This window comes from Gobio gobio (assembly GCF_949357685.1).
Source record: "Gobio gobio genome assembly, chromosome: 11".
Taxonomy (NCBI): domain Eukaryota; kingdom Metazoa; phylum Chordata; class Actinopteri; order Cypriniformes; family Gobionidae; genus Gobio; species Gobio gobio.
In genome coordinates, this window is record NC_137104.1 from 47,541,100 (window position 1) to 47,568,432 (window position 27,333).

General features: G+C 37.6%; 1 protein-coding gene across 4 annotated transcripts in view; it reads right to left on the reverse strand.

The window, feature by feature from the left end:
• trappc9 (trafficking protein particle complex subunit 9) overlaps positions 1 to 27,333 on the reverse strand; it is a 371,401-nt gene that overhangs the window by 179,812 nt on the left and 164,256 nt on the right. For all 4 annotated transcript variants that reach the window (XM_079830150.1, XM_079830148.1, XM_079830149.1 and 1 more), the window contains 2 exons: positions 22,866 to 23,018; positions 7,396 to 7,514 (listed from right to left, as the gene is read on the reverse strand). In XM_079830150.1, coding sequence (XP_079686276.1) covers positions 7,396 to 7,514; positions 22,866 to 23,018 — 272 coding nt within the window. The remainder of the gene's footprint in view (positions 1 to 7,395; positions 7,515 to 22,865; positions 23,019 to 27,333) is intronic.

Below are 27,333 nucleotides of genomic sequence, written 5' to 3' on the forward strand. Positions count from 1 at the left end.
AACCTTTCATGCCAGGATCTTAATATAATGCCATAGACTCAAATATAATGCCATAGACTCAAATATAATACCATAGACTAACATATAATGCCATAGACTCAAATATAATGCCATAGACTCAAATATAATACCATAGACTCAAATATAATGCCATAGACTCAAATATAATGCCATTGACTCAAATATAATGCCATAGACTCAAATATAATGCCATAGACTCAAATATAATGCCATAGATCTAAATATAATACCATAGACTCAAATATAATGCCATAGATTTAAATATAATGCCATAGATCTAAATATAATGCCATAGATCTAAATATAATGCCATAGACTCAAATATAATGCCATAGATCTAAATATAATGCCATAGACTCAAATATAATGCCATAGACTCAAATATAATGCCATAGATCTAAATATAATGCCATAGACTCAAATATAATGCCATAGACTCAAATATAATGCCATATAACTAAATATAATGCCATAGACTCAAATATAATGCCATAGACTCAAATATAATGCCATAGACTCAAATATAATGCCAAATATAATGCCATAGATTCAAATATAATGCCATAGACTCAAATATAATGCCATAGACTCAAATATAATGCCATAGACTCAAATATAATGCCAAATATAATGCCATAGATTCAAATATAATGCCATTGACTCAAATATAATGCCATAGACTCAAATGTAATGCCATATAACTAAATAGAATGCCATAGACTCAAATATAATGCCATAGATCTAAATATAATGCCACAGATCTAAATATAATGCCATAGACTCAAATATAATGCCATAGACTCAAATATAATGCCATAGACTCAAATGTAATGCCATTGACTCAAATATAATGCCATAGACTCAAATATAATGCCATAGATCTAAATATAATGCCACAGATCTAAATATAATGCCATAGACTCAAATATAATGCCATAGACTCAAATATAATGCCATAGATCTAAATATAATGCCATAGACTCAAATATAATGCCATAGACTCAAATATAATGCCATAGATCTAAATTTAATGCCATAGACTCAAATATAATGCCATAGATCTAAAAATAATGCCATAGATCTAAATATAATGCCATAGACTCAAATATAATGCCATAGATCTAAATATAATGCCATAGACTCAAATATAATGCCATAGACTCAAATATAATGCCATAGATCTAAATATAATGCCATAGACTCAAATATAATGCCATATAACTAAATATAATGCCATAGATCTAAATATAATGCCACAGATCTAAATATAATGCCATAGACTCAAATATAATGCCACAGATCTAAATATAATGCCATAGATCTAAATATAATGCCATAGACTCAAATATAATGCCACAGATCTAAATATAATGCCATAGACTCAAATATAATGCCACAGATCTAAATATAATGCCATAGACTCAAATATAATGCCACAGATCTAAATATAATGCCATAGACTCAAATATAATGCCACAGATCTAAATATAATGCCATAGATCTAAATATAATGCCATAGACTCAAATATAATGCCACAGATCTAAATATAATGCCATAGACTCAAATATAATGCCATAGACTCAAATATAATGCCATATAACTAAATATAATGCCATAGATCTAAATATAATGCCACAGATCTAAATATAATGCCATAGACTCAAATATAATGCCACAGATCTAAATATAATGTCATAGATCTAAATATAATGTCATAGATCTAAATATAATGCCATAGATCTAAATATAATGCCATAGACTCAAATATAATGCCACAGATCTAAATATAATGCCATAGACTCAAATATAATGCCATAGACTCAAATATAATGCCATAGATCTAAATATAATGCCACAGATCTAAATATAATGCCATAGACTCAAATATAATGCCATAGACTCAAATATAATGCCATAGATCTAAATATAATGCCACAGATCTAAATATAATGCCATAGATCTAAATATAATGCCATAGACTCAAATATAATGCCATAGACTCAAATATAATGCCATAGATCTAAATTTAATGCCATAGACTCAAATATAATGCCATAGATCTAAATTTAATGCCATAGACTCAAATATAATGCCATAGATCTAAATTTAATGCCATAGACTCAAATATAATGCCATAGATCTAAAAATAATGCCATAGATCTAAATATAATGCCATAGATCTATAATACCAAATAATCACTGAACAAACATGCAATGAGCAGTGAATGTGTAGCAGTTTGTGAATGGCATACATTCCAACTGTATACAAATCCACTGCTGTTCGTCTTCGAAGGAATTGCCCTTGGCGAGAAGCGTGCATTCTTCACATCTCTTGCAATGTTTTGACAGCATTTGGTATTCTGTGCATGTTATGTTTTTATAGTTAAACTAAGGAAATAAAAAAGTATAAAAAAAAAGTGCACAGGTGAATCAAACAACACTTTCCAACAAATTAAATCACTGAGAACAAGCCGGACCCAGATTTAGCACCTCTGGAATTGGATCCAACAGCTATTTTAGTGGATGCAACACCTCATGTGGCTTTAAAAGAAACTTACGTTAGGACCTGTGCAGTAGTGTGTTTTTTTCAACAATGGGCACTTTTAGACATTTTTTAAGGTATACCATGTAACTTTTGGCTCTCTAGCTGTTAAAAAAACTGCATGTATTTTGTGGAAGAACATAGTTTTGGTTGTGCTTCGGCTCTGCGTGACTGTGTGGATGAATATGGTTATCCTCCTGCTCATTAAATTCACTACTAGTCTTGAGAGATATAACCAGTTTAGATGGAAAGGACCTCAAGCTGGAGTCACTGTATGCTCGACTTCGGTGTTGTGATTCTTCATGGCGTATGACGTCATCACATCGGAAAGGTCACACCTGATGTAGGTGGAAATACCAACCCAGTGCCGAAAAATATAGTCCGACATCGTTGTTTTACTTTAATTTTTTGTGAAGAGTACTTAAATTAGTTTGTATATTATATTATAGACTGGTATCTTATATTATATTGTAAGCCTAATAAAGAATTGATCTCACAAGGGGATTGTTTAGGGATCCTTGCCATTAAAAAAAAAAAAAAAAAAAAAAACATGATATTGAAAATCTTGGAAATTCATAAGAAATAAACAAACATTTAAGTTTGATGGTTTAATGCTGCCTGTCGCCAATAAAAACAATCTCAATGTAATTGCTTATTTTTTCATATTATATTATATTATTATAAAGAACTTAACTGTTTTGGGGGAGATTTTTAATAGTATTTCTTGGTAAAGAATACTATTTTTTTTGTCAAATTTAAATTAAATTTATTTAGTGACTTCTGAATTAACTGCTTTTAAATAAAATAGAAATGGCACATTAAAGTTAAAAGTTACAACTGCATGATGAAACTTTTTGTGTGTGTTCGCGTATGCTGTACAGGTCTGGTATAAAGAATGTTTTTGCTTGGGTGACCAAAATGTCCGCCCAATAGAGAAATGTTTTGCTCAGCGAGAAAAGAAATTAGAGGGAACATTGACCCAGACCCACATATATTTCATAAAAATAAATATAACAGTAATAATACTGTCAATAAATCACTACTGTTCAAAAGTTTGGGGTCTGTACTTTTAATATATATATATATATATATATATATATATATATATATATATATATATATATATATATATATATATATATTAGGGCTGTCAAAAGATTAGTCGATATTAATCGCATCCAAAATAAAAGTTTGTGTTTACATAATATATGTGTGTGTTCTCTGTTAATTATTATTTATATATAAATACACACACAAACAAGTATATATTTAAGAAAAAAATATTTTTATATTTAGATTATATCACTGTATATACAGTATATACAAGCAAATATTTCTTAAATATACACATGAATGTGTGTGTATTTATATATTAATAATAATTAACAGAGTACACACACATATATTATGTAAACACAAACTTTTATTTTGGATGCGATTAATCGCGATTAATCTTTTGACAGCCCTAATATATATATATATATATATATATATATATATATATATATATATATATATATATATATATATTTATAAATAAGTCATTAAATTGATCAAAAGTGACAGTAAAGAATTTATAATGTTACAACATATTTCGATTTCAAATCAATTCTCTTCTTTTAGACTATTCATCAAATAATCCTCCCTTAAAAATTGCATCATGTTTTCCACAATAATACTAAAAAGCACAACTGTTTTCAACACTGATAAAAAAAAAAATTCTTGAGAAGCAAAGCTCTCTCTCTCTTCTCGAACACGCACAAATACTCTCTTCAGGTATCTGACCCTAATCTTCCCTCTCCAACAGCCTCAATCCGCTTGTATATTGTGCTCGACCAGCCAGGCGGAGCGGACAGGATTCTCCTTTATCACCCCTCAGTCCCTGCCAGGACAACGAGAAAGAAAGACTGCACTGGAAACAGCTGAGCTGGAGACTTCTCCTCTTCACTGTTAAGCCGTTTGGAGATAGTGAGGGCCGGGACACTGTCTCCTCCTCTCTCTCTCTCTCTCTCAGTGGACAGTGCTGATAGGGTTATGAGAGGGGAAGTGAGAGAAGACACTTCCTGTTGTGTGTCGCAGTCAGACGCTGTCAGTCAGGCAGCAGAAGTGATTACCTTCCCCTCGTCCAGATTCAAACATTTAGAGTGTTTCAGGCTGGGATATATCCCGCAGCGTCAATGTGACCTGTCACTCAACACTTTCTCCGCTCATTACTTCTCTAGCTTCCCTGTTCATCTTGTTTCAATTCAGGATGCATCTGTATTCTCTCACCCCGGCATCCTCAAACTCTTTCCGTCTGCTGAAAATGGCACTGAATTATGCAGTGATGACAGGAGGGATGGAGGTAGACGGATTGTCAGTCTCATGCCCCGATCACGCTGACAGTGATTTTGTCGCTGGAGGACGGCGGGTCGCTGTAATGACGGTCGCTAGTGGGCGAACCTGAGGCTGGATGTCTTGATGTTATTGGCGGGCTGCGCAACTGCAAAACTCTTCTTAAACAATGTGATCACAAATGAGGTGTTTTGCTGGCAAAAATCATATGTAATTTAATTCGACATCAAATTAGTTGTTTTAAAGATGTTTAGATATTTTTTACCTGAAAATCAGACAAAAATATAAAGAAAAACGTTTTTGAGGCGCACCCAAGTTTTCAGAAACTTTGAAAATGAACGGCCTCTAGTCAGTGTGAACGATCCTTCAGATGACGGTCCATTCTTCCATTACAATCAGACTGGTCATATCCCCCCAACCTTCCAAAAAAGTCTATCTCAAAGCATCTAGAAAAAGTCAAAGCAGAGACTTAAGCCCCGTTTCTACTAATTTGTCCCAGGAACTTTTTCCCCCAGACCTGCTGCTGTCTGCGTTTCCATTGCGGTCTAAAGTACTGTGAAGATTAGTCTGGTGACGTAGTACTGCACGCGACTTTCTAGAGCCCAATGGATTTTGTCCTTCTCAAATAAACGTAATAAAGCCTGAACCACGTCGTCGGTTCATTGTTGATTTGAATAGCAATCAACTCTTACTGCACGCACCACGACAGACTTTTAGGTTGAAATAAAATGCAGCTTGAGGCTGCTCAACCAATCAGCATGTTGAGCGCACAAGTCCCACCCCCGAAAGTTCCAGAACTTTGAAAATGTACTACCTTGCAAGAGGGGGGAAATCTTTATCCGGAACTTCATGTAGACCCCGGTTCCTGCGGTCGAAACACACCGAATACCACCCCAAAGTGGAAACGCGGCTATGATCTCAGATGTGAGGCTTGCCTCTCAGATACTGAGAAACGAACACTGGACTATTAGGAGAAATAGCAGAGCTCAAATAAACTAAAATCTCACCAACAGGTCTACTGTGCAAATTTGACTTCTACTAAAACGTACGGACTTCAGAACCATGGACAGAGACACAAAAAGTTCAGCACCACAGACGGAGACACGCACGGACACACACACACACACACACACACACACACGCACACACGTACGCACACACACACACACACACACGCACGCACGCACGCACAAACTTCAGCACTATGGACAGAGAAAGTCATTCACTCTCACACACAAACTTCAGCACCATGGACAAAGGCACACACTCACTCACACCCAAACTTCAGCACCATGGACACACCATCTATACATACCATCTCTCTCTCTCTCTCTCTCTCTCTCTCTCTCTCTCTCTCTCTAATACACATACACACACACACACACACACACACACTTCAGCACTGTGGACAGAGATATATACCATCTCTGTCTCGCTCTCTCTCTCTTTCTCAAACACACACAGACAGACAGACACAGACAGACACAGACACACACACACACACACACACACACACACACATACACACACACACTCTCACTCTCGCTCTCTCACTCACACACACACACACACACACATACACACTTCAGCACCGTGGACAGAGACTATATTGAAGACACTCAAAGAGACGATAGCTAAAGATCACAATGGTCTTTTGCAACTGCAACTCAGAACATAATTTGATATGTAGTGCACACTTATGCAGAGCAGAATTAGTATGATGACACTTATTCACAATAGAGAGCAACAGTCTCTCCCATTCCCATTCATTTTCTCCATAGGTAAAATGATTTTTAATGATAACTTAAAAACATTTACAAGGCTTTTAATCGATGGCATTTGCCTCTGTTGAAGACGCCAGCCCCCCATTATTCCAACTTAGTTTTGAAATAATCGTGTTTAACAGCTGAATTTGTGGTGAAAAACTACATTACCCATGATGCTGTACAGAAAATCCCACCAATCAGAGTTGAAAAAAGTGAAACGTGGCAAAAGATATCGTTAGCTCCGCTCACTCCCATGAAGCAAATTATGTAATCCCTACACTCTCAAAATACTTGAATACTTATTTTGCAATAACCTTACAATATATTGTTTTTATAAATATAATCAACATTTTTAAATGAGTGGTTTTAAAATCGTTCTTAATTGAATTATGCCGTTCGCAGTGCTTCATGGGATTGTAGTTTTTTTTGTTGTTGCTTCAAATCAAAGTGTGTAATGTTATGATTCTCCTCGTAGCTGGTTGGCTTGGTTCATGGCTTAAAATGCTTTAATGAAGACTTTTGAAATCCCTATAGGAACCAACGGCGCTGAAAAAGTGGGCAGGCACTGTTGCACTCTATAAGACTTGAATGCTGGCAGAGAGCCCAAGTAACCATCAAAACAGCATCACACCTACCTAGTACACGAACATGTGACCTGCAGTAATGATGTGTAATATAGCTCTAGAGCCGAAAAATAAAGCGTGCACACAGCTCAAGGACAGAATTCCTACCTTTACGTGATTGTATTCGTTCTTGCTGGGGTCAGTGCCGACTGTTTTATTTTCGGAGCGTGGCTTTAGGACCTGCCGCAGAGGGCTGGAGACGGGCAGACCTGTTACACTGATACCATCTGAAACCACACAACAATATCCATTAGACATACGGCGCACATGAACACAGCAGCAGCCAGAGGCCTGAGAGACAGAGAGCGAGCAGGCAGAGGAGAAGTGGAAAGAGCGATCGCCATCTCCTTTGACTTATGTGAGGAGAGGACGCTATTATACAGACATAATTTCTCACATTCATAGGATGTGAACATCGCTCAAACGCTCTCCACCTCTCTCTCCATCCACCTTTCTATCTCTCAGCGCATCTGTTTGTCCGGTGTTTAGTGCTGGAAATAAAATTAAAATCCATAACGTGACAGTTTGAAATATGATGAGCTGGAAAAGCTAGGTAATAAATAAGGCGATGGAGTATGTGTGCCGCAGCGGATCTCTGGAACACACTCAGGTGGATACATTTTATCTCCCCAGCACATACGGATAATAACATAAACTTATAAACGCACACACAATATCATTCAAGCAAGAAGCATTCTGGGCTATTTTTAGAAACGGGGCATAAATATGACGAATGATACTTTCATCAACAGACTTAAACGGTGCAGACTGCAGGGACGGTCAGCAAGCCGAAAAAAACATAAAACACAAAACTAAAGAACACAAATGCGCGACATCAGCTGCAGCAGGGATGGGTGATATATGACATATTCATGGTATCTGCAATTAGTGTTCTGTCTTTATATAATTAAGCAACGCTGTGATGATTTTACCACATTATTCAGACAGCATGTTTCTTATAGATTGAGTCATTATAGTTTTGTGAGTATTAATTCTGTTTTAATCTGTTTTGTCTCTAATTTAAAGTTAATTTGAGGTGTTGGGAAGTGCTAGCCTGGTCCTATCAGACCTATCAGAGAGTCTGGCCACTCTCCATTGACAAGCGTTAACTTCCTTGTTTAAAGGGGGGGGGGGGGACACTCAGTTTCAGTGTCAATCTTGAGTACCTATAGAGTAGTATTGCATCCTTCATATCTCCAAAAAGTCTTAAGTTTTATCATATTTATAAAGAAAGATACCCTGTACCGAGTCTTTCCGAATAAAACCGAGCGGCTGGAGGCATATCGTATGGGCGGAGCTAAAGAATCACGAGGGCGTGCAGCTATTCCGTTGAGAGTGTTGGAAAGCTGTGACATCCTTAAACGTGGGGAAAAAACGTTATCCTAAATAAACCATGACTATCAATCAGATTCAACCACACATACAGTATATGATCCAGAATCTCAGGGGCCGGATTCACGAAAATCTTCCTAAGAAAGAAGTTAAGAAAATTCTTAAGATAAATTCTAACAAGTTCGTAAGAATGTACAATTCTTGAAAAATTCTTAAGAAGTTCTCAAATATTTTCTTAAGAACATCTTAATTTTTTACTTAAGAAGAAAATAAAAGGTGTTATATGGTGTTATTTTATTGAAAGTAGGGCTGTAACGATTTGACCAAAAATAAAAACCTTGATTCATTGAACATTTGACCTCGATTACGATTAATGAACGATTATTTTGCTTTTTTTTTTTTTTTTGCCCTCATAAGGTTTTTGAGTAAGTTCACTGATAAGGTTTGTACTGTAAATATTTTCTACTATTAAAGGTGGAATGTTTTTTTCTAATGAAAAAGTGCATTGTGATTTTAAAATACTTGAAGGAAACGTTTACTTTCAGCAGTTATTGTCTATGGAGCAGATTTCTGTTTGTTGTACATCAGATACAGATACATTAACACAGTAGGCCTACATTACATTTATTTGAATGCATTAAGGAGAGAGTGATTGTGTGTGTGAATTACTCTTATTAATTGTCTCTATTAATTGTACTTACTTCAAAGGTATTAAAATGTATGCCTAACTGTAGTGTTGTTTTTGGCGGCCTGTTTTCATTTTAGTTTTAGTCTAGTCTTTGTGTCAAGCTGTCATTTTAGTTTTTATTAGTTTTAGTCATAGTCATACTCTTTTTAGTCTAGTCAAGTTTTAGTCGACTAAAAGTCTGAGCATTTTAGTCTTATTTTAGTCAGAATTATCTATGACTATTTTCGTCTAGTTTTAGTCGACGAAAACTGATGACATTTTAGTCAAGTTTTAGTCAATGCAAATTGTATTTTAGTCTCTTTTTAGTAATGCAATTCTATTTAACCCAGTCAATGTAGTATAAGTACGTATTATAGACAAAACCAAAATCTTCTTTTAGCCAAACCCATTTCAAACAAGGTTATCTTATTATATTATTGTTACCTTAGACTCAAGAATACATCCATTCCAGACACGGAAGACGCTCTGATTTGAAGTTACAACATATTTATTTTACCAACTAAACATGTTTAAAGTACACACACATACATTTAAATAAAATAAATAAAAACATTGAGATGTCTCTTAAGGTTTGTGGTGTTTTTTCCTGTGATTTTTGTGGCCACATTTTTCCCCATCTATTTCCACAACACCCGTTTTATTTTCCACTTCAATGTAATAAAAGTTTTTCCAAATGTCTTAATAAGAATAAATGCATATTTAATTTAATAATAGGAAAATAATATCCAAATTATTATTTAATTATTTAAATATGTTTAAAATTAGACCCACATTATAGTTAAAATGTTTTTCTGTCTTGTATCTCAAAATAAATGATGTAATTTTATTCCACATGGAAATGAGCGGAAATAAGTGAATATAGCCTCTTATTCGCTTATGAGGTATTCATAATGCTGCGGTTATTTTAACATATATAATTGCTGCCGTTATAACGGCACATTTCAAATGTTTACGTGCTTTTCTTTCTTTCTTTTTTTGAGCGGTGATGAAATATCTTGCTCTTGTAAATACTTACCAATATTTCAGTAATACAAGTCTAGATCTTTAAAATGCATCCAGATAACAGCGAAGCACAACCGCACGGTGCTCTGCAGTGGCCAAAAAGGATATAAACCGTGAATTCTGAAGTGATTGAAAACTCAGAGATGTGGATTCAGACGGCACCCCACGACCTTGGTGTTTGTCAAACAGTAATTCAGTTAGGTAATTCGGCCGGAGATTTTTACACGGGTGGTGGGAGAAAAACACTGATATTCTGCATTAAGACGACAATAAAATCACTGACTAGCCCCTGTAAATGATGAAGACACCTTACGACCGCAGGACAGACAATTACCGTCCGAATAGGGCTTACGAACCCCGACTGGCCGGCCATAGGACCCGTTCACTCACCGGAGACGCCGCGCGAGTGGGGTTTGAAGAGAGTGATGTCACCTGCGTCTGAGACGCACAGAAATACTGCAAAATAAAAACACGACTTTTCGTCTCGTCTCATTTTCGTCAACGAAAATGAAGAGACATTTTAGCATAGTTTTTATTTTGTGAACCACATTTAGTCTCGTTTTTATTCGTCATCGTCACATGACCAGCATTTACGTTGCGTCTCGTCTCGTTTTCGTCACGTTATAAAGGTTCGTTGACGAAGATATTTAGTCATACTTTTCGTTGACGAAAACAACACTACCTAACTGTTGAGTTTCTAAGCTACTTTAGTGACTTTACTTTAGTCACAGCTTCTGTCTGAGTGTTCGTTTGTCAAAATATATCAGGCATTAGTTCAACATAGTAAACATCTGATGGTCGAAACTCGCTTTAATGTTCAAACTGGCAGGGCTTAAACCACATTCAAATGACAAGCTTTGTGAGGACGCAGGTGAAAGAGGTCTGCCTTCAGGGCGCGCACGTTTTCAGAGACGCGACACGGCTCGGCTCTGTGTCACCGTATTGTATAAGTTTTCCGTATTGTTGTTTTTGAATAGTTCACAATCGCTTTAAATGTTGAAACTGGTAAGCCTTTAAACGCATTTACTTGACAAACTTTATGAGCACGAAAGTGAAAGCGGCTTCGGGGCTTGCGCGCGCCGTCTGTGTGTGTGTGTCAGCGCGTAGGCTATAACAGCAATTAACTGACCTGTATAAACTGTGTAAAACATGCAGTTACTATAGTGATTCTGGGTATCTATAAACACAGATAACTGCTCCTGCATCTCTCTGTGTGCCTTCAAACTGCTCTTGATGTGACTGACGGGGCGGAGTCACGTGAAAACCGAAATAACCGACATGGGGAAAATACGTCGGTTAGAGGTTCTGAATGTCGGTTTCGGTTATTTTTTGATTAATCGTACAGCCCTAATTGAAAGGTATTACTGAAGACTCGCTGAATGAAAAACACCTCAAAGCCCGTCTTTCCGCCCTTCCTGCAGATTACCGTAGATATCATAATACGTGTGCAGACTATTTCGTCGTGACTGGCTTGACGGGAGTTAATCACTCAATGTTGTGTTTTTAATGTGCCGTGTCTGTAAAATCGTTATTTTATAAGAGCCTAGCCGTTTATCAAGAACACAGCTCGGGTACCAAAGATCGGCCGTTAGATCGACACAAGACGAATCATATCTCAGAGACGTCAGAGGCAGATGGCAGACGGCAGAAGGACTAGCCGAGGTTACTTTCGCCAGGGTTAACAAGCGCTGAACACCCGCTGATCACCTGGATCTCACAACTCCGAAAACGGCAGATAAAATTGTAAAATAGGCACTCTCTTTATAAATAAACCACAGATTTAATCTTTAAATAAGTACATTCTCGCCTGAAAAAGTCTTAAAACTACAATTTGTGACACATTAACAATATAATTGGTATTTAAGATAGGTTGGAGATTATCCTAACTTTAAGAAGTTATTTACGATGATTTTAAAGAACATTATTTTCGTGAATATGAATACTTTTTAAATTTTATCTTAAGAACAATCATAAGAAAAAAGATAAGAACATTCTTAAGAAAAGTTTTTGGGAGTACAAAATATTCTTATATTTTTTCTTAAGTTAGAAAATAAGAAGAAATTGGCAGTTAAGAATAATTTCATTCTTAAGAATGTTTTGTGAATCCGGCCCCTGATCCGGAGGCTGAAATTTAACAGGAGCAGCAACAACGACGACTACAGCAGGATGTCTCTATGTGGTATGTACTGTAACTGTATATATTTGCTTAGCGGCTTGTGATGCGCGAGTTTTACAACATTTGTGTGTGTTTACTCATGGTTTATGAGGACATCATTTGGTTTATGGACGATTGTATGCGATTAAACGATAGCAGTAGCAAGCGGAACGGCTTTGCACGTCAGACTAGTGCGTGTTTACATAGAAAAACAATGGAATTGTTGCGCATTTGAATGAACGTGTTGATAGCTAACAACACAAAGACATTTGAAGCAGTTTTACTCACCGCCTGCTTCCAACGCACGACCGTAAACCTTAGGGTGCTTTCACACCTGCCTCATTTAGTTCGGTTGAATGGTACTAGAGTTCGTTTTCCCCTTTGGTGCGGTTCGTTTGGTCAGGTGTGAAAGCAGCAATCACACTCGGGTGCGCACCAAAAGCGGACCAAACAAGCATATACCGAGACCTCCTTGAAGAGGTGGTCTCGCTACGCTTTCGAACGAACTCTGGAGCGGTTTGTTTGTGGTGAGAACGTGATCCGACCTCGAACAGACCCAACTGCAAAAAGTACTGATAATTTTTGGACTAAACCAGCTGCCGTAGTCAGCTGCGCTGTGCATTACGGGATGAGGAAGTGTTTGTTGACAGTTTGCACTTTAGCATGGCAGCTCGCGGACAAACTTGGAGTGGTGAGGAGAATTAATGCACGCCTCCGCTTGAAGTGACGAGCGATGCACGCACGCCGTTTGCAGTGCATTAGAACGTTGTTTTCAAGCCGCATCCACGCTTCCTTATAGAAATGTATTGTTTGCATATTGTGGTGTATACAAACAATGTAATAGATTATGGCCAGGGACAAAAACCAGCCCGCTCGGCCGTCTCTCCACAGTTGTGTTGTCTCTGTGTTGTTTGCTGGCTTTTCCTCTTCTGTTGGAATTTCCCCGCACGTAAAATTCTGACCGATCGAAAAGCAGTTTAGGCAATACGCCATGGCCATCGAGTGATGTGGATGTTGTCATGTGACTATATTTTGGTTCGTTTCAACTGGTTCGGACCAAAGCAATCAGTGTGGTGTGAAAAGGAACCAAAAAAGCTGAAAAGTGCTACAATGTATAATTGTTTGCCCTTGGTTCGGACCAAATGAACCGAACTAGAGATGTGAAAGCACCCTTAATCGCTGAGACTGCTCCATCTTTCAGCATTAGACGACCTACAACCGGGCCTTGTTTATAACCATCGTCGCCAAAATGCAGTGAACAGAGAAAACACTTTCTCCGTTGCTGCTCCGGAAAAAAACAAACTCCATCCACTGTCCCATTAACGCTGGGTTCTTTGGAAAGCTGTACAGGGTTGTCTTGCCCTGACAACCAAAAACACACTTCTTTGGTGACACTTCCCTAAAGCCGAGCACATCGCGTTAATGGGCGTGCATTTGCTGTCCCGCTCTGGGAGAAGAGCCCGTACAGGACATTCCGCCCTTGTTGGGGTCACGCAGACCCATACTCGAAAAAATCTTTACGAAACTTGTGACAAAACGGAGTATTTTTGGCACAGAAATACTCCCATCACACGTCCAACTTATTTTTTGAAACTTTGTCCATGTTTAGCATGGGAATCCAAGTCTTTAACAGTGTAAAAACCTCGGAAAGCATGAAAAAGAACCCCCCCCCCCCAGGTATTTTTATTAAAATATTTGCATCACTCAAAAATTATCACAATAGACCCCACATGCTAATTATAAAAAAAGTACCCCACTTTTAAAGGCCAATTTTTCAGAAAAACTGCCAAATGATTAATGAATTACCCTGTATCAATTAGAAATTACTTTACTGTCAAAAGGTTGCAAAAAATAAATAAATGCGTAAATATATAAAAGCTTGAATAAATGCATAAATAAATAAATACATAAATAAATGCATAAATAAATAATAAATAAATAAATACATAAATGAATAAATGTATAAATAAATAAATAACAGATATGCTGCAACAAGGAGGTTGTGTTGTCTGCCACAGAGCCATTGCTCTAATTGAAGGTCTTTCTGTAGCGGTGACATTTCTGGATGTGACCTGCTTTGGCTCTATCTGAGGTAGAATAATGAGGGTAAATTGCAGCATTTGTCGCGCACAGATTGCTGTCCGTATCTCACGCAGATGTTTCAATACACTTGTATGGATTCTGACATTCAACAGAGGAGGAAGAACTGAAGAGACGCCAGGTGAAAAGTGCATGTGTGAAAATGCGGCTCATCACTATTCTAACAGAAACGCTTGTCTGTAGAACAGACAGTCATCTTTCAAATGCTGTCCCTCTGCCGCGCGGTAAAAGAGAACTGTACACAGAAGCGCACATCAGGACAGATCTGGTCAGTATGTGTGTTTTACCACCTGAAACGGAAGACGACAGAGAGAACTTACGGTCCTCATTACGAGTCCCACTGCCTCTGAAATGACATCACATCTCCTCAAGAGTGTCTGGTACAATATGTCGTAATGTCTCCTCCTTACTTTACAAGTCTCACACGCCCAGACACCAGGTCAGAGCTAACAGAGTGACACAAGGTAAAAGAAGGGCAGAGCTAAGAGAGTGACACGGGATCAGAGGAGGGTGGAGCTAAGATATGCATCTAGTTCAGTCAAGAAACTATAGTGGGCACAGACTTATATTTTCTTTACATGAAATCTGCAACCAATCCCATCATTATTACATGGCCCAAGCTGACTGGCCTCTGTTGATCTTGCAACCAATGAGATTGCTTGATCAACATGTATATTAAAAAATAAAACTAAATAAAAAATAAAACTAAACTAAATAATTTGGTTGATTAGATTTTTTTTTTATTTAAATAAATAAAAGAACAAATAAGATAAGAAAACAAAACAAAACAGATCAAATAAAATAATCACACATTAAAGCTGTCCGTAAGTTTTGCCTCTTGTCGCCATCTCTGTTTGAAACCTGCAACTGCCGTTATTTGTGAGAAAACGCTTCCCTGCCAAACACAGAATTTTCCATTATTTGTGAGAAAACGCTTCCCTGCCAAACACAGAATTTTCCATTATTTGTGAGAAAACGCTTCCCTGCCAAACACAGAATTTTCCGTTATTTGTGAGAAAACGCTTCCCTGCCAAACACAGAATTGTCCGTTATTTGCGATAAAATGCTTCCCTGCCAAACACAGAATTTTCCGTTATTTGTGAGAAAACGCTTCCCTGCCAAACACAGAATTTTCCGTTATTTGTGAGAAAACGCTTCCCTGCCAAACACTGAATTTTCCGTTATTTGTGAGAAAACGCTTCCCTGCCAAACACAGAATTTTCCGTTATTTGTGAGAAAACGCTTCCCTGCCAAACACAGAATTTTCCGTTATTTGTGAGAAAACGCTTCCCTGCCAAACACAGAATTTTCCGTTATTTGTGAGAAAACGCTTCCCTGCCAAACACAGATTTTTCAGTGTTTTCACTGTTATACGCTAGGGGGCTTTATGACGCATCTTCTGAATGAGTACAGAATCTCCTGATCAAAACACAGGCGAAGAAGATGCAAAAAAACCAAGCGATCGTATGTAAGCAGATACATGTAAAATAACGTGATCGTCAACATTAAACATCATACAAATCAAAACTGCTTAATGTTACTGAATGAAATGCCGACCCAGGACAAGCTATAGGACTGTGCAAGCGTTAGGGGTGTTGATAGGCTCGATCTACTCCATCAGTGTTTGATTATGGCTCTGAATCTGATCTGGATGTGCTTTTTTATGAAACTTACCCATATTGTTGTTCAAAAGCAGAGGGTCTGCTTTTACTTTTGATTAATTACATGCTCGGATACAACAAAATATTCTATGGGCCATTACATTGTTGTGAAAATTTTCAAAAACATTGGCGTGGCTGGCCACAAAAAAAAAAAAAAAAAAAAAGAGTTAAGAGCAGATGAGGGCAAGGCTAGGAAAAGGACAAAGTGTGTAAGGGCAGGCCTAGAGAGTGAAATGGGAGTGTGATGATAGACAGACTACATCAAAAATATATATCTTTTTCTATTATATTTAGATTTTACCCTTTCAAAGTAAATAAGTGAAATAAAAAAAGTCTCCACGGAGGGTAAAGGAGCTCAATATCAACTCAAATGATCCACCTAATGAGCGTCCTGAGCAGTCCGTTTAACAGACGTCATTTATTTCCTTGCTTAAGTAGAATGCAGCCGGCTGCATCGCAACGAACCCTCAAAATGCGGTGCTCAGCGATAGCCAGGCGTTACCCAATGAGGCTAGCAAGTTCATCCCTATGACGGCGTGACATCATCCACACCAGGGCTCAGCGGTCGGCTGACGTCCTGCATGAAGGGTAAACGTTTACCTCCAGCGAGCTCTCAGCGGGGGGAGCTGTCCGGTTTAATGGAGCCGCACTCCTCTCTCATTATGTTGTTCTTGCGCTGACATTTTAACATTCAGGCACTAATGTGTTTAGTCTGAACGTCTGGACCTCGCGCTCCGCCTCTCTCTGATGGGGAGACGATTTATAGAGGACGGATGAACGAACGAACGAACGAACAGAGCGGCGTGTTAAAGAAACGTGTACGAACTGAACCCGTCGGCCTCTGGAGAGACAGAGCATTGCATCACAGTGATGACATCACCACCATCACAGCCTGAGTTATGCTGACAGGAGAGATGGAGACAGACGCTGAGAGAGAGATAAAAACATAAAAAGGGCAAAGAAAAAGAGCTGAAAGAAACAGTGAAAGGAACGCATAGTAGGTTTAACTTGTGTGTTTTTCATACTGAATCCGTTTGATTGAACTCACTCTGACTATCTGAATCAGTCTAACCACTCGTTCACTTAATTGGTTAGTTATTGCAAAATCCTAATCCCTAAAATAATAAAAACCCAGTTTTTTTCCACATTTAATATGATGTCATTTTTTATTAAAAATATTATTAATAGAACATTGTCGAAAGCATCCCACTGCCTCTGCCGGCTTGCCTTCTTCCCATAGTGCATCCTGGTGCCATGTGTTCCCCAGGAACATGTTCTTCTTTAACGGGATGTAAAAGAAAATGTGATTCATCAGACCAGGCCACCTTCTTCCATAGCTCTGTGGTCCAGCTCTGATGCTCACCCTGATGGGCACCCTGACTGGTCTGCGGCTATGAAGCCCCATACGCAACAAACTTCAATGCACTGTGTATTCTGACACCTTTCTATCAGAACCAGCATTAACTTCTTGAGCAATTTGAGCTACAGTAGCTCGTCTGTTTGATCGGACCACACGGGTCAGCCTTCGCTCCCCATGTGCATCAATGAGCCTTGGCCGCCTATGAGCCTGTTGCCGGTTCACCACTGTTCCTTCATTGGAGCACTTTTGATAGAGACTGACCACTGCAGACCGGGAACACCCCACAAGAGCTGCAGTTTAGGAGATGCTCTGTCCCAGTTGTCTAGCCATCACAATTTGGCTCTTGTCAAACTCGCTCAAATCCTTACGCTCGCCCATTTTTCCTGCTTCTAACACATCGACTTTGAGGACAAAATGTTCACTTGCTGCCTAATATATCCCACCCACTAACAAGTGCCGTGATGAAGAGATGATCATTGTTATCTACTTCACCGGTCATAATGTTATGCCTGATCGGTATATATATATATACATATTTAAAAATGCATTGGTGCATGTTGTTAACGTGATTAGATAGGCTGAATATCCAGCATTTGCCTCAGATTTATGATATTCACGTGGGTCATATTTCAGTTCTGAAAATTTGTATTAATATGGAAAAAAATCACATCCCTGATGTTGACTTTAAGACAGTCCGGAAGCTACTTCATGCTAAATATGTAAAATTGTAGATGTTGCATTCCATTATGTGAATCACAATGGAGAGAAGGATGAGGAGCCAATCAGAGATTAGGAAGTGCCACATCAAAAATCTGAATGACTTGTTATAATTGTTTATACAGTTACAAACCACCATGATGAGAAAACTAATGTCAACCAGTGCTAATATTATCGCTAAATAACAGCAATACTTTATTAGCACCAGCGATAACATCAGCAATGTTTACAATTCACTGCCCTCTACATGCTGCGCTAATAGGACGGGATTTAAGCTGTCTTATCAGCCTAATTCAGAGAAATTATTATTTCAACAATAATTAAAACATTTTATCGGCGTCAGAGGAGAGACCCTGGAGAGGAGAGAGAGGAAGGAGGCTGTTCATCTTGCACCTGTTTGTAATTCAAGCAGAAACGCAGCAGACAGACGCGCAGCACCACTCGTCTGCTACAGTCTGCTCTCCTCATGTCTCATTAATATTAACATGTGCGTACATTGAGACAAAGAGAACCTAGAGGACATTTCCAATTCTCAGAGCTTGATCGTTCGCAGTCCAGAAGAGGTTGCAAATGCATTTCAATGGCATATAAACCTCATCTCAAATGTATTCTCAAAATCCTCAAAAATACTGTTGGCATGCAGTAGGAGTAAAAATCTATAAAATCGATGTGGATAGCGGCTCAGATCATTCGATCTTGAAAGAATTGGAGAAGAAATGTTTGAGGTCGAATTGAGAATTTCACTTCATCTTTTAAGATAGAAGTTCAAACATTTTTTTTCCCTTTAAGACCATTTACTGAAAGAGATTTTTACTGTTTTTGAAAGAAGAAGTCTCTTATGCACACAGAGGCTGCATTTATTTGATTCAAAATACAGTAAAACGTTAAAATAGTGGAAAAAAAAAATTCAATTTAAAATAACTTTTTTCTATTTGAATGTGTTTTTTAATTGAATTTACTCCGGTGATGTAAAGCTGAATTTTCAGCATCATTACTGTGTCACATGATCCTTTATTTCATATTATTATCAATGTTGAAAATAGTTGATACATATTTTCAGGGTTCTTTAATGAATAGAGAGTTTAAAAGAACAGCATTTCTTTCAACTATGAATCTTTTGCAACTAGGGATGTCACGATACCAAAATTCCAGTAGTCGGTATCATAACCATAAAAATGTTATGGTTCTCTGTATCAATTGCGGTACCACAGCAAAATGTTTTTTGTTATTTTATTATTTTATCTTACTTACCTATTTTTAAAAAAAAATATTCAATGAGTTTATTATTTATAATGATAATTAGTAAAAGTAAATAATACATAAACATTTAAAGGCTACATGCTGTTTAAAAGTAAACAATGTTTATAAAAAAGATCAAGTGAAAAATAAGCAACCATCGAGGCATAATTATTATTATTAGTAGTAGCCTATTGCTATTACATAGAGACGTAGCTAAATCTATTGTACAACATTAGCCTAATATATTTCTGTCAACTTCTGGAAGTTAAACAGAACTTTTATTTTGACGGGTTGCCGTGACGACCTTTGAATGTCAGTGTTCATGATATGACAGTTTTCTCAAATGAAACGGTAAATGCCCATGAAGTGATGCTTTATGCGTTCATGTCCTCTACTTCTCTTCCTCTAATTCTTCCCTGCCCTAGTGTGTGATGCTCTGTGCGATGTCCAAAACGTAGTACTTCAGGCACTTTCTGTGTTTCGCTGTCATGATGGATCGCTTCCTGTACTCCTCAGTTGTAAGTCGCTTTGGATAAAAGCGTCTGCTAAATGCATAAATGTAAATGTCCTCACAGTGACACGGCAGAGGCAGCGAGAGTCACACGTGCGTACCCGTCAGTCACACAGAGACGCAGAACATGCAGGAGTAATATTTAAATAGTATTTTGCAGTTTAATATTCACATACACTAGTATATATTAGGCTACAGTCTGGAGCCCTGCGCTGAGATAAACACAGAAGTGACTGAACGCAGCTGCGGGTACCGAATATACTCGGGAGTCTGTACTATCAGTATATAGGAATGCTGGTATAGTCATATTTTTTTTATTTCAGTACCGACTTGGTACCGAAGTACCGGTATTTGTGGCATCACCTTGCAACATTGTAAATGTCTTTACTGTCACTTTTGATCAATTCAATGCAACCGTAATCTTAAAGGTGCACTATGTAACTTTTCCGTCCGCGAGGTCGCCTATTCAAAACAAAGGCGTAGTTTGATGACGCCAAGTGGATTATTAATGTTACTGTAGTATGAAGCAGAGCAGGACCGAGTGTTGTGGAGCTGAGCAAGGCCACTGGAGCGATTGTTAATAAGATGAACGCAACACACGCCTCGTGAGCAGCGGGACATTTATTATGACACAGTCGCCGGCGTCATGTCCGCTTTTCCTGTCATGAGTATGAGGTAACGCAGCTCTGTTTATCATATTAGATACATTTGAGTGTGTTGAAAATGATGTTATGACGTTACTCTGTGCGTTCGCTCGGCGGCTGCTATGACACTTGTTGCACACTGCAGTGAGAGTAAAGCCTTTCTGCAAAATAAAACTGGAAACAGAGGGGAATGCAGATATGACGCAGTCGACTCCCTCACACGTCCCGGTTCCTTGGCTAAAATAGCAATTTCCTCACGATTTACAAATAGTTGGAAACATTTGGGATAGTGTAAGTACTCAAATATACACTCACCTAAAGGATTATTAGGAACACCTGTTCAATTTCTCATTACTGCAATTATCTAATCAACCAATCACATGGCAGTTGCTTCAATGCATTTAGGGGTGTGGTCCTGGTCAAGATAATCTCCTGAACTCCAAACTGAATGTCAGAATGGGAAAGAAAGGTGATTTAAGCAATTTTGAGCGTGGCATGGTTGTTGGTGCCAGACGGGCCAGTCTGAGTATTTCACAATCTGCTCAGTTACTGGGATTTTCACGCACAACAATTTCTAGGGTTTACAAAGAATGGTGTGAAAAGGGAAAAACATCCAGTATGCGGCAGTCCTGTGGGCGAAAATGCCTTGTTGATGCTAGAGGTCAGAGGAGAATGGGCCGACTGATTCAAGCTGATAGAAGAGCAACTTTGACTGAAATAACCACTCGTTACAACCAAGGTATGCGGCAAAGCATTTGTGAAGCCACAACACTCACAACCTTGAGGGCGATGGGCTAAATCAGCAGAAGACCCCACCGGGTACCACTCATCTCCACTACAAATAGGAAAAAGAGGCTACAATTTGCACGAGTTCACCAAAATTGGACAGTTGAAGACTGGAAAAATGTTGCCTGGTCTGAGTCTCGATTTCTGTAGAGACATTCAGATGGTAGAGTCAGAATTTGGCATAAACAGAATGAGAACATGGATCCATCATGCCTTGTTACCACTGTGCAGGCTGGTGGTGGTGGTGTAATGGTGTGGGGGATGTTTTCTTGGCACACTTTAGGCCCCTTAGTGCCAATTGGGCATCGTTTAAATGCCACGGCCTACCTGAGCATTGTTTCTGACCATGTCCATCCCTTTATGACCACCATGTACCCATTCTCTGATGGCTACTTCCAGCAGGATAATGCACCATGTCACAAAGCTCGAATCATTTCAAATTGGTTTCTTGAACATGACAATGAGTTCACTGTACTAAAATGGCCCCCACAGTCACCAGATCTCAACCCAATAGAGCATCTTTGGGATGTGGTGGAACGGGAGCTTCGTGCCCTGGATGTGCATCCCACAAATCTCCATCAACTGCAAGATGCTATCCTATCAATATGGGCCAACATTTCTAAAGAATGCTTTCAGCACCTTGTTGAATCAATGCCACGTAGAATTAAGGCAGTTCTGAAGGCGAAAGGGGGTCAAACACAGTATTAGTATGGTCGTCCTTATAATACTTTAGGTGAGTGTATAACACTGGCCTTGTGGTTTTTTGGATATTTTACTGCAAAAATGTTACATAGTGCACCTTTAATCCAATCTTATTCGGTACAAACTTTTGAACGGTAGTGATATGACATTAAGCAAATCTGCTCTCCATTTCATCTCATTGCTGTCAAGGAAAAACGACTGAGATAATGGTGAAGTTTCCTTCTCAACGGGCATGAGAGGTGGATAAAAACTGAGAGGTGATACAGAAAGAAAGAAGGTATAAGTGCAATACAGCCAGGAAACAGCCAAAAGGAACAAGATGTGAAGAGGAAATAGATATGAATCCAGAGAGGAACTAGAAAGGGCAGAGGGGACAGAGAGAGGGTAATGCAGAAGAGAGATGGCAGCTCAAGCGTCGTCTCTGTTGAATGTAAAATGAGGTGGTACAGACACCATTTCAAATCACCTCCCTTGGATCTGATCTACCATAACAGGGCAAAGTGAATACTGCCTTTCCATCTATCAGAGAGCAATCAGGCCCATCTTGATTATAGTGTGATGGCTCTGGTGATGCACTCGCAGAAATTGAGCGCAAATTGGACGGGACAAACCAGAACGGACCCAAATGATGTTGTTTTTGCGTGTCAGCGAATGTGTGCTCGTGTTCGTGTGGATGTTTACCGTCGTTCAGGTCGTGTAACAGGTTCTCCTGACCAGAAAAGTCCAGTTTGGTGGATATGTTGACAGGGATGGAGACAGATTGACCGGATTTCAGAGGCAGGTGTGATAGAGCGTCCTGCAGGTCCCAGCTCACAAACTCACCAAACAGTTTCTCTGTAATACAGACAAAAAGGGAAAAATTTGTTTATAACAATTTTTTTGTTCAGTGAAAGTAAAAGAAAAAGAAAAAAAAGTAAGAACTCCAGTTTAAGAAATAAGAAATAGATATGAACTAAAATGGATTTTTGGATTACATATATATATATATATATATTCCAGATTATTATTTATTATACTTTCCCTTCTATTGCAAGACTTTAAAAAATAGTTTTAATTAAAAAAAAGTTGTTTATTTGAAAATGCAAAAATAAATCTTTCTTTTTTAATGTTCCATATATATATTTTTTTTATATAAAAAAGGTTTTAAATAAATTGTCATGCATAATATATTTTCATAAATAGATCCGGACGCTTTACTGATCTACAAAGACATGTACTTGAAAAAAACGCATATTAATATTACATTTTAATTTAAGCCTTATTTTTCACAAAATAAATTAGATGAATTAATTAATGGAGCCCCTGCAGTACTGCCACCGACCCCCCACTGAAGAGCCCTGCTGTATAAGAATCTATTCAATTCATCTCCAAAACTCTCTATTATGTGACTCAAGACTTTCTTTTTGGCTTACTATTCAACCAACTCGAAAATTCACTGGTATTAAATGACTCATCATGGTTAACTACATAAAGTTTTTATAAACTGTTGGAGGAGAAATCCATAACAGAAAAATACCTCAAATAAAATTACGAAAATACAGCTAATAGCTCTGAATTCAGATATGTTTTGAGTAACACTGATATCCTGACAGAGAGAAACTTCTTATACTCTCTGCGCAAATAGTTTATTATACGTTATTTCTTATATCAAGTGTCTAATGAAGTACCAACTTCAAACTCTCACTGCTAATCCAAATGCTGACCATTTAAACAAATAAATAAATTATTCATATTAAAATAAACATTTAATATTAAAATATCTAAAATTATTTAAAAACTAAACAAATACAATTAAATAATTACAATTAATTGATTCCAAAACAAAACTGAAATAATACTAAAACAAAACATTTAATATTAAAACAAAATATACAAACATAAAATATTATATGAATAATATAAAAACAAAACAAACAAACATAAAATATATTACGAATTCTATTAAAACAAAAAACAAACAAACATGAAAGATTATATGAATAATATAAAAACAAAACAAACCAACATAAAAGATTAAACTAATAAAATAAAAACAAAATAAACAAACAAAAGATGAAACAAATAATATTCAAATAATACAAGCAAACATAAGAGATGAAAATAATAATATAAAACAAACAAATAAACAACCAAAAGACTAAGCGAATAATACAAAAGCAAAACAAACAAACATAAAAGATTTAAAAAACAATATAAAAACAAAATAAACAAACAGAAGATGAAAAATCATATTAAAATAAAACAAGCAAACATAAGAGAGGAAAAGAATAATATAAAACAAACAAATAAACAAACATACAAGATTATGCGAATAATATAAAAACTTAAACAAACATAGATTAAACAAGTAATATAAAAACAAACAAACATAAAAGATGAAACATATAATATAAAAACCAAATAAACAAACAAAAGACTAGACAAATAATATAAAAAACAAACAAACAAACAAAAGATGAAACAAATAATAAAAAACTAAACATAAATACAAAACAAATATAAAAGATAAAACTGAAATAAAAAAATAATAAAAAAATTAAATTAAAACAACAAAATAAAATAAAATCAAAACAATAAAATAACATAAAATAAAATACAATACAATAAAAACATTAAGGCACAAATGGTCGTAGACGAGATGAGAAAATATGGAGTACCATGGTATTCACTAAAGTACAGTGTCAATAACAACATAACTATAACAATCATTCAATACCTGTACTGCCACTGTACTATTCATTTCAGGTTCTGTTTCCAATGTTTTTCCTAAACTTGCCACCTAAGGAGAAGCACAATCGAGAGTTTGATCCTAGTGCGTAACGAGAATCTTACAAACTCGCTCTCTCTGTTCTTCTCCTCGTCTCCTGGTGTGTGTGAAGACACAAGAAACGCCTCTTCAAAGCTTTATTCAGATGCTAAAAGCTCCCAAACCTCACTGAGGATGAATAATAGACAGAGGCCAAATAACGAAGTCAAATTACTGCTTCACAACACGTCTGTGAGCGTTTAAATGAGCCGTCTGGCCTGCAGACACATGATCCTTACGAATCAAAGCTTTGATTTTCATTTCCACATGAAAGACCTGAAGAACGCATGAATTAGGGGCTACATTACAATATCTGTCGTCAGAGATTCAACAGAAAAACACTTCATAATCAACCCACTGACTCATATTAACACCTGCCACCTGTTTCTCTGAGGCTGGATGAAGGGTTTGACCAGGTCAGAGTGAACGCTAACAAATCAGAAGTGTGTTTTAGCATAAACAGACTGAAAGTTACACGCTAGTGTCTAGGAGCAGTGGTACAACTGATCCGTAATGATCCCAACCTCAGGTCTACAAACACAAAGCCTTGATTCTAGACACAAAAGAGCCTACTGACTCTTGAAAGTCAGACGCTTGACTTTAAATACGACCCGGCCAAGAACCGCCCATTGAGAAGGAGATTGTGTGATTGACATGCAAATCAACCAACCACAGCTTGTGGAAATCTTAAATAGGGTAAATGTACCTATTAAGCTCAAGTACCCATTAAGCACACTACTATCTTTGAGCTCTGAAAATATGTGATGTCTTGATGCCTTACCCAATATACAGTGAGGAAAATAAGTATTTGAACACCCTGCTATTTTGCAAGTTCTCCCACTTAGAAATCATGGAGGGGTCTGAAATTGTCATCGTAGGTGCATGTCCACTGTGAGAGACATAATCAAAAAAAAATCCAGAAATCACAATTTATGATTTTTTAACCATTTATTTGTATGATACAGCTGCAAATAAGTATTTGAACACCTGAGAAAATCAATGTTAATATTTGGTACAGTAGCCTTTGTTTGCAAGTACAGAGGTCAAACGTTTCCTGTAGTTTTTCACCAGGTTTGCACACACTGCAGGAGGGATTTTGGCCCACTCCTCCACACAGATCTTCTCTAGATCAGTCAGGTTTCTGACCTGTCGCTGAGAAACACGGAGTTTGAGCTCCCTCCAAAGATTCTCTCTTGGGTTTAGGTCTGGAGACTGGCTACGCCACGCCAGAACCTTGATATGCTTCTTACAGAGCCACTACTTGGTTATCCTGGCTGTGTGCTTCGGTTCATTGTCATGTTGGAAGACCCAGCCTCGACCCATCTTCAATGTTCTAACTGAGCTTCACAGTAGGGATGGTGTTCTTGGGATGGTACTCATCATTCTTCTTCCTCCATACACGTTTAGTGGAATTATGACCAAAAAGTTCTATTTTGGTCTAATCTGACCACATGACTTTCTCCCATGACTCCTCTGGATCATCCAAATGGTCATTGGCAAACTTAAGACGGGCCTGGACATGTGCTGGTTTAAGCAGGGGAACCTTCCGTGCCATGCATGATTTCAAACCAACAGTATTACCATTGTATTACCAACAGTAACCTTGGAAATGGTGGTCCCAGCTCTTTTCAGGTCATTGACCAGCTCCTCCCGTGTAGTTCTGGGCTGATTTCTCACCTTTCTTAGGATCATTGAGACCCCACAAGGTGAGATCTTGCATGACCCAGTCCGAGGGAGATTGACAGTCATGTTTAGCTTCTTCCATTTTCTAATGATTGCTCCAACAGTGGACCTTTTTTCACCAAGCTGCTTGGCAATTTCCCCGTAGCCCTTTCCAGCCTTGTGGAGGTGTACAATTTTGTCTCTAGTGTCAATTTTGTCTCTAGTGTCTTTGGACAGCTCTTTGGTCTTGGCCATGTTAGTAGTTGGATTCTTACTGATTGTATGGGGTGGACAGGTGTCTTTATGCAGCTAACGACCTCAAACAGGTGCATCTAATTTAGGATAATAAATGGAGTGGAGGTGGACATTTTAAAGGCAGACTAACAGGTCTTTGAGGGTCAGAATTCTAGCTGATACACAGGTGTTCAAATACTTATTTGCAGCTGTATCATACAAATAAATGGTTAAAAAATCATACATTGTGATTTCTGGATTTTTTTTTTTAGATTATGACTCTCACAGTGGACATGCACCTACGATAACAATTTCAGACCCCTCCATGATTTTTAAGTGGGAGAACTTGCAAAATAGCTGGGTGTTCAAATACTTATTTTCCTCACTGTATATATATATATATATTTTTTTTACTAATATACCTCCTGTAATTTAAAGATAATCAGA